The 13076-nt window shown below is 34.7% G+C and overlaps 1 protein-coding gene across 2 annotated transcripts in view; it reads left to right on the top strand.

Annotated features, from left to right (window-relative positions):
* Positions 1-13076, top strand: part of LOC107744072 (rab GTPase-activating protein 1-like) — a 105200-nt gene that overhangs the window by 30186 nt on the left and 61938 nt on the right. For both annotated transcript variants that reach the window (XM_016557542.1, XM_016557541.1), the window contains 8 exons: positions 282-456; positions 1740-1897; positions 4193-4297; positions 4634-4700; positions 6782-6884; positions 7970-8139; positions 8368-8536; positions 8676-8769. In XM_016557542.1, the coding sequence (XP_016413028.1) occupies positions 282-456; positions 1740-1897; positions 4193-4297; positions 4634-4700; positions 6782-6884; positions 7970-8139; positions 8368-8536; positions 8676-8769 (1041 nt within the window). The remainder of the gene's footprint in view (positions 1-281; positions 457-1739; positions 1898-4192; positions 4298-4633; positions 4701-6781; positions 6885-7969; positions 8140-8367; positions 8537-8675; positions 8770-13076) is intronic.

Raw genomic sequence — 13076 nt, 5'->3', positions numbered from 1 at the left:
TATCATGTGTGTGTGTGTATATATATATATATATATATTATGTTTATGTAGGCTATAAACTGTATTCTATATACAGTACCAGTCAAAAGTTTTGACACACGAATGGGAAGTGTGTCCAAACTTTTGACTATACTGTACTATAATATAGCCTACACATAAAGAATATCAGCCGATATATCGGTATCGGTCTTTTTTACTCCCTAATATCGGTATCGGCCCCCCCCCAAAAACCCATATCGGTCGAGCTCTATAAAGCATCTTGCACTTGAATATCTCATCAGGCTGTTGGACCCTCAGACCAGCACTGAGATTGCCAACTACCCCATTTACAAGATCCTCTTCTGTGTTCGTGGCCACGACGGCACACCAGAGAGCGACTGCTTCGCCTTTACCGAGAGCCACTACAATGCTGAGATCTTCCGCATCCACGTCTTCCGCTGTGAGATCCAGGAGGCGGTGAGACAAACACAACTACACACACGCATTGCTTAAAAAAATTGTTTGTGGAATGATATTTGTGAATTTTTGGGTGATTCTTACAAAGACCGTCAAGAAATGTCCAGGTTATATTTTTCTCAGATATCTAAAAATGAATAAATAAATAAATAAAAAGAAAAATAGAATATAAAATAGAAATTCTATATATAATGCATATTGTGTGTGTATGTGAAAATGAATCCTGTTTTGGGACCATTAAGGTTTCTTTTCATTGTGACATTTTCGTGACAGTTAAGCTAGTTTTGTATTATGCTAATTATGCAGAAATAATTTTTCTTAATGAGATTTCTGGGGGACAGTGTACAAATCCTAATTGTTTTGAAAATAGGTATATGGTTTATTGTTTTTCTTTTCCTATTTTTTGATTTTGTGGTCAAATATGATTCGAACCTGAGACTCTTGATTGTTGTATCATGTAATTTTTTATTTATTTATTTTTTGCTGATAGAATTGCAGTTTCCTGATTTAGTCTGAAGGGGGGGCTCTTGTTTTTTAGTATTTGTCCTATGATATCAGAAATGCTCACATATCAAAATTTTGCTTCCATAAGAATTACAAAAAAAAATATATTATATATTTTATAATATATATGATGTTATTGATTTTGTTTTTGTAATTCTTATGATGTAACACACATATTCTACAAATAAATAGGCCACCTAACTAAAAATATTTATTGCACAAAACTATTAAAGCCATCATAAGTAAAACTCAAATGCAGACTGGCAGAAAACCACTTATGCATCCAAGATTCAAAATGATGTGCATTCAAGTGTTTATAGCTGTTAAATTATGTTTAAGCCAATAAATACTGTATGTACACACATACTTGGGTGTCGTGGTGGTGATGAGTTTAAAAGATGAAACTGTTTTACTGTACTGCACGTTAAAGTGTTGCAATTGAGATTTTGGAGAATTGAGATTTGAAAGCACTGTTGCAAAAAACTTTCACTAAATGATTAGTTGATTGTTGGTCGGCCAGTCAACCATCCTGACACGTACCAATTGTGTGTGGAGTAAAATGTTAAAACAGCAGGGATGCAGCTGTCAGGTGTATTTCTCTCTCTGTGTGTGTGTGTGTGTGTGTGTGTGTGTGCTAATGAGTGTTGATAACCTGAGAACAGTCCAACAGTGAGTCACTGTAACACAGCCTTTGTCACTGGAGACTGTTTTGACTCCAATCACTGAGATGTGTGTTTGTGTGTGTGTGTGTGTGTGTGTGTGTGTGTGCATCTTTGCAGGTCAGCCGAATACTCTACAGCTTTGCCACTGCTTTCCGCCGATCAGCCAATAAAGCGTCACTCACAGCCATGGCTCCGCCCCTTACGCCAGACAGCGACGTCTTCACCTTCACCGTCAGTCTGGAGATCAAAGAGGATGATGGGAAGGGCACATTTAGGTGAATCACTTTGCTTCTCTCCCTCCATTAAAGTTGATTCAGTTCTCCCGCACATATCTGCGTTTAACCCCAGAGGTCTCGTCTCTAACTGAATAATTCAATTAGGTGTTATTTTCTGCTATCCAGCCTTCGGAAGTCATCTGCCCGGTTTTGATGAGGGAAATGATAAAAATAGTTCTGCAGTTCCTCCACCTCTTCGTCTCCTTCTCTTTCTCTTTTTCAGAAGTGTTGACACATGCTTCCTGTCATTTATCATCCCTTACATCTTCGCCTCATTCCTCTGCCCTACACAGGGTTCTGTTAACACAGACCTGCACGGGAAAGATCTCACTTCAAAGGAAGCATATCCTTTGTTGACTTGTTGACTGTAACTGTAAAAAAAAAAGCATTGTTCAGTGTAACAAGCATTGGCATACAGAACAACACCACAGCTCCATATTATAATGTTATAATTATTATTAATATTATTATATTGATTAATTAAGTGTATATTGTAATTATAATATTAAAGTTAAGTAAAATTAAGTAAGCGCCCTGTATGCAGTGTGTTTATACCAGCTTTTTAATGCTGCACAGAAAAGGCTAAAGAGAGAAAAGTATTTAAGGAAAGGGCTAAAGTGCCCAAAATAACTGAATCAGTGTGATGCTCCAGAGAGACTGTGCCTGCTATAAATGGACTGTAAGTCACTTTGGATAAAAACAACAGGAAAAAATGACAAAATTACCTTGAAAGGCTCTTTCGCTCCATTTGGATGCAAGAAATGCGCGTTCATTTTGACAAAGATTTTGTTTTAGTCTTAGGGTTTTTTGGGGCTTATTTTTAAAAAGGTCTTTTAAGTTGAGTCATTATTATCACTCATAAGTACTGTATATATTTCAAATCATAGTAAACATAATCATAAAATATTTTAATGTTAAAATAATGTTTCCACAGAAAATATGAAACAACACAACTGTTTTTTACATTGATAATAATCAGCAATGTTTCTTGGGCAGCAAATCATCATTTTAGAATGATTTCTGAAGAAAGTGCCCAAAATAACTGAATCAGTGTGATGCTCCAGAGAGACTGTGCCTGCTATAAATGGACTGTAAGTCACTTTGGATAAAAACAACAGGAAAAAATGACAAAATTACCTTGAAAGGCTCTTTCGCTCCATTTGGATGCAAGAAATGCGCGTTCATTTTGACAAAGATTTTGTTTTAGTCTTAGGGTTTTTTGGGGCTTATTTTTAAAAAGGTCTTTTAAGTTGAGTCATTATTATCACTCATAAGTACTGTATATATTTCAAATCATAGTAAACATAATCATAAAATATTTTAATGTTAAAATAATGTTTCCACAGAAAATATGAAACAACACAACTGTTTTTTACATTGATAATAATCAGCAATGTTTCTTGGGCAGCAAATCATCATTTTAGAATGATTTCTGAAGGATCATGTGACACTGAAGACTGGAGGAATGATGCTGAAAATTTAGTTTTGCATCACAAGAATAAATTACATGTTAGAATATATTCACATAGAAAACAGTTATTTTAAATTGTAATAATATTTCACAATATTTCTGTTTTTACTGTATTTTTGGTCAAAAAATTGCAGCCTTGGTGAGCAGAAGAGACTTTTCAGAAACGTTTAAAAATCTTACCAACCTCAATCGTTTGATTAGTAGTATATGTATTATCCATATGTATTTGACCAAAATGTCACAACTTTAAACACCAACAAAACATATGTAGTTCACATAAACGCTTTCTCTTTGAATTGATGATTTATGCCAAGCTTTTACCTTTATGATTATTTAATACAAAAAATGTTGGTAACACTTTAGTATAGGGGCCAATTCTCACTATTAACTAGTTGCTTATTAGCATGCCTATTTTAAACTTATTGGCTGTTTATTAGTGCTTATTAAGCACATATTCTGCATGACCATATTCTACATCCCTAATCCTACCCAATACCTAAACTTAACAACTACCTTACTATTAATAAGCTATTAATAAACTATTAATAAGCAGCAAATTAGGAGTTTGAGGCAAAAAAAATCATAGTTAATGGTTTTTAATAGCGAGAATTGGACCTTAAAATAAAGTGTGACCAAAATGTTTTACTAAAGTAATGAGCATCTAATAAGAATCACCATTGAGAATAATGGGAATTCTCAGCTGAAAAATTTGGAGACACATAGGAAAAATAGGCGTAATTGTCATCAAAATAAATAAATCTTCTGATTTTGAGGTGAAATCTGGATATGTGAGATTCACCCAAAACTCCCTTTGTGACCAACAGTGCCGTATCAAAGGACAGACAGAGCTTCAAACTGCGGCCAGGCATGGACAAAAAGATTGTGATCTATGTCCAGCAGACGTCCAACAAAGAGCTGGCCATCGAGAGGTACGTGCTTTCCTCAGCGACACGGCTCTCTCCTCATTCAGAAGAGCCTCGCGTCTCCCATTACAACCAATAATTAATTTATTAATGATAAACATGCGCTGAATTATGTCTTTTCTGCACTTAAATGTTCCTTTCGGGCCATGAGAACATGTAGGATGGTTTTTCTCTACGGTGACTGATGTTGTGTTGAACTGAATGCACAGCTGTGCTTTTCTGTTTATGTATGTTTTCTCAGGCTCTGCACCCACAGATGGGTGTGTGGATATGCAGTTTTACAGCTGATATGTGTAGTTCCTGTGTGGTTCTGTTGTAGTGAGGAACATGTTTGTGTTTCAGGTGTTTCGGTCTGCTCTTGAGCCCAGGGAAGAACGTCAAGAACAGTGATATGCACCTGCTTGACCTGGTAGGTGACGGAAGACATACCTGCATCTCAAGTTTTGAATTAACTCCATTGATCTGTCCCTCTCTAGTACCCTTACCTTTACTTCATCAGTCAATCACTTTATAAACCAAATTACTTCATAAAATGAATTTCTTTATACTCTACAGTATCCTAGATTTGAATGAAAATCTGATCACAGTGTAGATCAAAATATCAAATATGTGTGGAAATATAGAAAATCTTAAAGGAGTGCTGCTCTGTAAAAAAATATCCTCTTAAATTTACAGTAAAAAAAATGCAGCCGTGGTTGCCAGAGATTCACTGTAAAAAGTACTGTGACAGTGTTTCAGGTACACTACTGTGAAAAAGTTTGGGATCAGTAAGACTTGTAATGTTTTTTAAAGGGATCATATGACGTTGCTAAAAAGAACATTATGTTGTGTATTTGGTGTAATGAAATGTGTTTATGCGGTTTAAGGTTAAAAGAATCCTGAAAAAAAGTATCACAGGTTCCAAAAAAATATGAAGCAGCACAACAGTTTCCAGCACTGGTAATAAATCAGCATATTAGAATGATTTCTGAAGGATCATGTGACACTGAAGACTGGAGTAATGATGCTGAAAATTCAGCTTTGCTTCACAGGAATTAATTAGATTTTAATGTACGTTAAAATAGAAAAAAATTATTTTACATCGTAATAATATTTCACAATATTACATCTTTTCCTGTATTTTTGATCAAATAAATGCAGCCTTGATGAGCAGAAGAAACTTTTGTCCGGTAGTGTATATTGGTGCCTGCATGTTTTACAACATATATTTCATTAATTTATATAATTTAATCTATCAGAACTACCAAAATCTACTGTATAAAGACAAAAGACTGTCAGGGGAAATTAATAAAAAATTAACTAAATAACTGAAAATGTAACATTTTAATATACATTACTCATAAAAAAGAAGAAAAAAATCGAACTTAATATAAGATGTAATCATATTTTGGGACTTTGTTGGTATGTTCTTTTACTGTTTTTCAACATAAATTAATACCATAAATGGTATAGTTTTTGCAAAAACAATCAATTTTACAATAATTTACAATAAAACTACACGTATTGTTCTATGGTACACTAACTAAAAGTTAACCAGTTAACACAGTTAACCAATTAAAGGTTTTCACAGGAATATTTTTAGTTTCTTAAAAATAAAAAAGTACAGTCTACTGGAGCTATATTTTAGCTGATAAAGGAAATTGCTAAGAAATTATAGTTATTTAACATTTAAAAAAATAAGTGTCATGTTGAAATAACTTCTAATGTTAATTAACACATCTGAAATGTAAAAATTGTTGTTGAAAATTGCAAAAATTCTTAAAAAATTTTTTTGAGCCCTGAGGGAAAATAAATGTTGAGGCCTGCATATTTAAACTTACTGTAATTTTGTGAGTTTAAACTTGTTTTTAGTACATTTTGTATTAATTTTTACAAGAAGTGGGTTTTTTAATTTTAAAAGACAACATTTTGTTATTGACAAACACACTTAAGGTTCTCTATTCTAAAATAATAATAATAATAATAATAATAATTCTGCAACCAAAATAGTGTATACAGTTATTTAATATCAAGACTCTGGCCAAATCTGTAGACTTTTCCAGGCATATCCTTCTCTAATTTTTTTTGTAGAATTTTATTGATGACAGACAATCTATTTCTGTGGAAATTAGCGTCTCTTTCTGTGGCCAGTGACTGGGAAATCTGGCATTGGGGTCAAGCAAGGATGCACGGGGACAAACAGAAAACAAAATGCTTTTTCAGAAGTTAAAACGTGCCTGTAGCTCCAAAACTAATCTGTGTAACATTCATATTACCACAGAGTTGTGAAATGGCTTTTGCTTGGCCCATGTGATGTTGTCATGGGTCCATCCAGTTAGTTCTGTAGACAAAGCCAACTATCAGCAGTTAGGATTTTGGCCGGGACTGTCCCCCATTGGTTAATTCACCGCAAACGAAATTTCTGTGAAGTCATGATTATGTTTGAATTTATTTTTGTTTTATGCTCTCCTTCTCTTGGCTCTCCTCATCTGCCCTCCGCCCATCTGTTAGGAATCAATGGGCAAGAGTTCTGATGGGAAGTCTTACATCATCACAGGGAGCTGGAATCCCAACACTCCTCAGTTTCAGGCCGTGAATGAGGAGACGCCCAAAGGTACAGATCCATACACGTGCTCGGTTTGCAGACTGTGTTCCAAATCATTGTTTGAGCTCTTCTGATGCAGATTTTTTCTGGAATATTGTTATTTAAACCATGAGTGATTTGAAAATTACTAAAATTAGACAGGCTCCAAATGTTCAGATTTTCCAAACATTCTATACACATAAAATGCATTTTTATTTAATAATAATAATAATCGTTGTGTCATTTATTATTATTATTATTAACAACAACAATAATGTTGTTAATCATAATAATAGTTAGAAATGTAACAATTTTAACAATACTTAGAGCTGTATTTGATGTATGAAAGGTCCTATACAAATAAAATGTATTTTTATTTAATAATAATTACAACAATGATACTTTTTTTTTTTTAAAGTTTCTCTGATGGTTTTTTATACTTTGATCTCGATTCTATGTATTAAATGATTTCTACAAATAACGCTTTTTATTATTTATTAATTTAATAATAATAATTATTATTATTAGAATGTATTATATTATTATTATTAACAACAACAATGTTGTTAATAATAATAATAATAATAATAATTTTAACCATTTTAACAATAATTTGAGCTGTATTCTATGTATGAAAGGTGCTATACAAATAAAATTTATATTTATTTATTAATAACAATAACAATAATAAAATATTATTATTATAATAATTGTATAATTATAATAATAATTATTATTATTGTTATTGTTATTAATAACAACAACAATGTTGTTGTTGTTGTTAATAATAATAATAATAATAATAATGATTTTAAGTTTTCCTGATTTTTTAAAAAAGTACTTTGTTCTTGATTCAATGTAATAAAGGTGGTATATGAATAAAATATATATTTATTTAATACTTAGGTAATTGGATCCGATATATGATGTGCTATACAAATAAAATGAAAATAGAATTTTTATTTAATAATTCTTCTTCCTATAATATATAATAATTCCTCCTCTTAGACAAACTTGAAATTCAAGAAATGATTGTGAATGACATTACCTCCACTAATATGAAAATGCTGTGATGACCTGTTTGAACGTCTGCTATTCTTTTACTTGTAACACAGATAAGTTCATGTACATGACGACGGCGGTGGACCTGGTGATCACGGAGGTGGAAGAGCCTGTGCGGTTCCTGCTGGAGACACGGGTTCGAGTGTGCTCACCCAATGATAGACTCTTCTGGCCCTTCAGTAAACGCAGTTACACCGAGACCTTCTATCTCAAACTCAGACCGGTGAGGACGAGCTCAGTGCAGGGCCTCACTTTTCTACCGACTTTGTTAAAATTTCCAAAGGGTGCCGCGACTAAAAAAAGGTTGGGAAACACTGTTCTAGAGAACCAAACGTCTGTCCATAAAAATCCTCATGTTTTGGCCACAATGTCACATTTTCGCTTTTGAGACAGCATTCACATTCAAAGCTCGGTAGCTCGGTATTTCACAGTACCTTCACTCTGCTCTCAGATGGAGAACAAGGAGAGGAAGAGCAACTCAGACACTCTGTATGAAGTGGTGAGTTTAGAGAGCGATACCGAGAGAGAGAGGAGGAAGACCACAGCGAGCCCCGGCATCCTGTCGTCCGGCTCTCACGGCTCAATGGTGCCCTCACCTCCTGAGGATGATGAGGAGGAAGGTGAGCGGTCCTCAGCTCTCATTCATATCATCATGTACATGACCTTAGGAGTTCTTATTATATATGGATATGGAGATTTTACTGAACCTTAGAAGCTGGTAACATCTCTCTCATTCTTTCTCTCTCACTATCCTCCCAGATAATGACGAGCCGTTATTGAGTGGATCTGGAGACGTGTCTAAGGAATGTGGTGAAAAAATTCTGGAAACTTGGGGAGACTTGCTGTCTAAATGGTGAGTGCATTGAAAACAAGTGGAAATGAAGGCTCAGGGTTTGAACCAGAAAAAGTTAGGGATTTTTGTTAATTTTCCTGACCGACAACCGACGCTCGTTAACCGATAATTAACCATTAACCGACAAAATTAGAATGTTAAGTTAGGTTTAAATTAAATTAGAACTTTGTGCATGCGCAAATAGCAGCACAAACATCAGAAATATAAGGATTCACGCATCTTCACATCACTCACCTGCAACGCTTCTGTGTAAGGAGAAAAACAGAATAAAACAACATAAAAGGAACAAAATAAATAGTCCTAAACGAAATATATTTCACTTAATTAACGAACATATTAACAAAAACAAATAAAAAACTGTGCAACAATCTACACCGAGTTCCGTTTAGTTTTTGTGACCGCTTCACAAGTTCAAGGAAACCGAGAAGGCTGAAAGCGCACCCTAATTTTTTTCTTTATTTTACAAAAGCACAATGTTTTGCTTTTATTATGAGTATACACAAATAAAAGTAAACCCTTTATAGTTTAATACTGCCTTATTCTTATCTATATGACCAATAATGTGACCCTGAACCACAGAACCATAAGTAGCCAAAAATGACAAAAATCATTAGGATATTAAAGGGGCCATATGATGTTGCTAAAAAGAACATTATTTTGTGTATTTGGTGTAATGAAATGTGTTTATGCGGTTTAAGGTTAAAAAAACATTATTTTCCACATACTGTACATTATTGTTTCTCCTCTATGCCCCGCCTTTCTGAAACACGTCGATTTTTACAAAGCTCATCGGTCTGGTGATGTAGATATGTGGGGGCGTGTTAGAACGAGCCGTTTTAGGTAGGTGTGGCTGACTCTGAACTTTTATAAAGAATATCTCTTTGGATTTGAGACTTTAGTGTTTGCAACTTTACAGATCTTCTTTATGCACCAAGAGCTTGTATCACTTCAAAGAGAAAGGAAAAATTTAAATTGCATCATATGACCCCTTTAAGTCGTTTCCGCTGTTATAAGAAAAAAATCCAAGTGATCACGCCAGAGCCTCTCGTGGGAAGCATTTGTATTTGTGCGATGAGAGATGTAGTTGCGTTTCAATTTTATAAATTATTTTTGGCTAGACTTTTATATGTTGTTTATAACAAATTCCATTATAATTTGTTTTGTTTTATAATTGTATATAATTATAAAATAAAACACAAATTATAATGGCATATATGTATTTTGTTCTATAATTGTATAGCTGCTTATATTTTCTGATTTTTATGTTGCTCTGTTCTGAAAACCGTAAAATTTAAAGGATTTGCTGCAACGCAATTTTGTCTGATGTGTATATAGCAGAATTATTTATTATTATTATTTTTTTTTATCCATGAAGCAAATGCTTTAAAAACAGCTTGAAAAAAAACTTGAAAAATTACTTTATTGCATTCCAGATGCTTTTAAATAACTTTTTATTATGACTTTTATTGGTAGCTTGAATGTAAAACCTGTCATGAATTTGTTGTATTCCCATTTGTAATGAATTTTTCTAGGCTAACCCGATCTCATGAAAGTGCGTATTGCACGATTTTCTGTTTCTATTTGGTGTAATATTTATACACAGAAATTGACTTTGGTGTGCATATAATAGGTTATGCAATAGGTAGGATTAGGGGTGTGGGGTAGGTGCGTATTTTATGTACGTGAAAACTGCGTATTATATGCACTAGGGCTGTGACGGTCGCCGTGACAACTGCCACAGGTTGTCTACTGCCACCGGCGGTAGTGCACGTGACGTCACGCACTCTATAACAAGCATAATACGAAGTTTTGTATACAAGTGTAATAACAGTAATAACAGTAGCGGAACAGTGAACCGTGTCTACACCGGACGCGACACCACCGCGTTGAGTCCACCACTCAACAGGTTGAGTCTGTCTAGTGTCTACACAGGACATTTGAACTCTTGTGTCAGTACCTCATAAATAGAACAAGGCAGTTTACTGTCGGGGATTTGTCATGTCGTGTCGTGCCGCATCCAGTGTAGCATCACTGATTATGAGTTTTATAGTATTTTGTCGCGCCTTATTAGTAACTTTCTTATTTAGGCTACTTTCTTGTTTAACTGTATTATTTCTTTGATATTTATTTTAGTGTTTTGCAGGCTGCGTATTCACTGACTGAAGTGCTAAAATAAACACGAGCTGACGAGTTAAATCGGGTGTGTTAGATGAGTGAGACTGTGTTGGGCTGCTCCTCCTGGACAGTTTTGAAAACCATTTCAAAAACATGTTCTTAAATGTGATTCATATAAAATATATTACATGTATGCACAGTTTTAAGGCAGCTTTAATCGCATTTTTGGTAACTTCATGACTTAACTGACCACGGTATTGAATGCACGTAGTTTATTTCGCGCTTTGATATGAAAGGATACAGGCTACAGCGCGCCGGCGCCTTTGTGCGTGCAATTGAAGAGCACGCGCTTCGAGCACAGTACCGTTTCCGCGCTCGCTTGACTCGCGCCTGGCACGATTGTAAAGAGGAGCGCGCGTCTGAAACGTCTCCCGTTCTCAGTCGTTCTGCGACTGAATAAATGCACTTCTTGTCAAGAGAAAAAGTGACAGAAGCAGCAGTTGTGAGTGGGGTGGCCAACCCTACCCCCGCCCCTGCGTTAAATATTTTTAATGCGTTAAACTGAAAAAATTAATTGCCTGCGTTAACACGCTAATTTTGACACCACTAATACATATATACATATATATATATATATATAATTAATATTAATTATATATAGCCTATACTGTATATATATATTTATATCAACACCGCGCCTCGGGCGGTAGTTGGTCCATTACCACCGCGGTGGTAAAAATCTGCCACCGTCACAGCCCTAATATGCACGCCAAACGCGTGTGTATATGCACGGCAAAGCCAATTTTTGTGAATAAATAGTACGCTAAATAGAAATAGAAAATCGGTTCGAACGAACGCGAATCGATTGTAAAAGCACCAAATTTTTTTGATGTGTTTACAGTTCAAAAGAACAGCATTTAGTTGAAATTACAAATGTCTTTGCTGTCTCTTTTGATCAGTTTAATGCATCCTTATTGTGTTAATTTTAGGCCCTGACAAGCGACAGATGTAAATTTATGCAGCTTTTTGCAGGAAAAATTAGACTTTGAGCCACAATTCTGTTGTTAACAAGCCGTGGGTTGGATGCGAAGCTTGTGCAGATTCCCGTAGAGATTAATTATTTTACATTAGCATATGCACATTTAGATTAGAGGTTGTCTTGTCCGCCACTTTCTTCCTGACACTGTTCAACTGCTGCTGTATGCCTTTCTATGCAGGGAAGCGCTAAAAACATGCCGAAAATCAAGAGCTTCCCATCCCACACATTCTTTTTTTTTTCTATCTCCCACCAAAAATATCTCCACACACACACACACACCATTTCTAATTTAAGAACTCATTCATGGGAGGGAAATGAGAGAGATATTTTAATGTGGAGCACTAGTAGAGAGACTGGGGAATGGGGAAATGGTCAAATTCAGATAAGGGTCTTATTAAGATTATTTCCCGCTCCTATTACTCTTATTGTTGTTAATCAAAACCTCGAGATGAATTCAATTAAAAATCCCAGGAAATTAATCACAGGCTTGCGACTGTCTCTGCACCCTGAAGAACACAGCTGTGTCTTTGTGTGTGAGTTGTGCTCACAACTGCATCTAGTCCCTAGTTTTCCTCCTCTTTAAACCCTTGGCTTTCCTTGTTCGGAAGCTGAGATTTACAGTTAGTCTGTTCTTACATTAAGTGACTTAATGTGCTGTGTATTAAAGACCCTTGATTTAAAGACAAGGTATTTTTCAAACCACTTAACTTTTAAGCTCTAGTTTTTGTTCATATTTTGGTAGAGCCTTTGGCTCTGTAAGCATCCTTCATAATTGAGTTCATGCTGAGTAATTAACACATTTGAACATCCTCTCTGCAGAACCGCTGTGATTCCTCCTTTTTTTTTTTTGCAAAATGGACAATAAATATGAAAACTACTGGCGGTGTAAATCAAATGTGTGGTTGCTAAAGTGTTTTTATAGCACATTTCTAGGGTGTTCTGGGTGGTTTCTTGTTGTCCTAAGTCAAAAGAAGATGATAATGTAATCCAGAGACTTACAAATTGGGCCAAAAAGTGATAGAGAGAAGAGACATTTGAGAAGAGAATAAGATGTACAGTGTATTTTTGGGCTGTCAAAGTTAACATGCTTATATTATATTTTACTTTATATATATATATATATATATATATATATATATATATATATATATTG

Source organism: Sinocyclocheilus rhinocerous, unplaced genomic scaffold (genome assembly GCF_001515625.1).
Source record: "Sinocyclocheilus rhinocerous isolate Xijiao unplaced genomic scaffold, SAMN03320098_v1.1 scaffold287, whole genome shotgun sequence".
Taxonomy (NCBI): Eukaryota; Metazoa; Chordata; class Actinopteri; order Cypriniformes; family Cyprinidae; genus Sinocyclocheilus; species Sinocyclocheilus rhinocerous.
The sequence above is the reverse complement of the archived record's forward strand: the minus strand, read 5'-3'. Positions and strand labels throughout refer to the sequence as shown.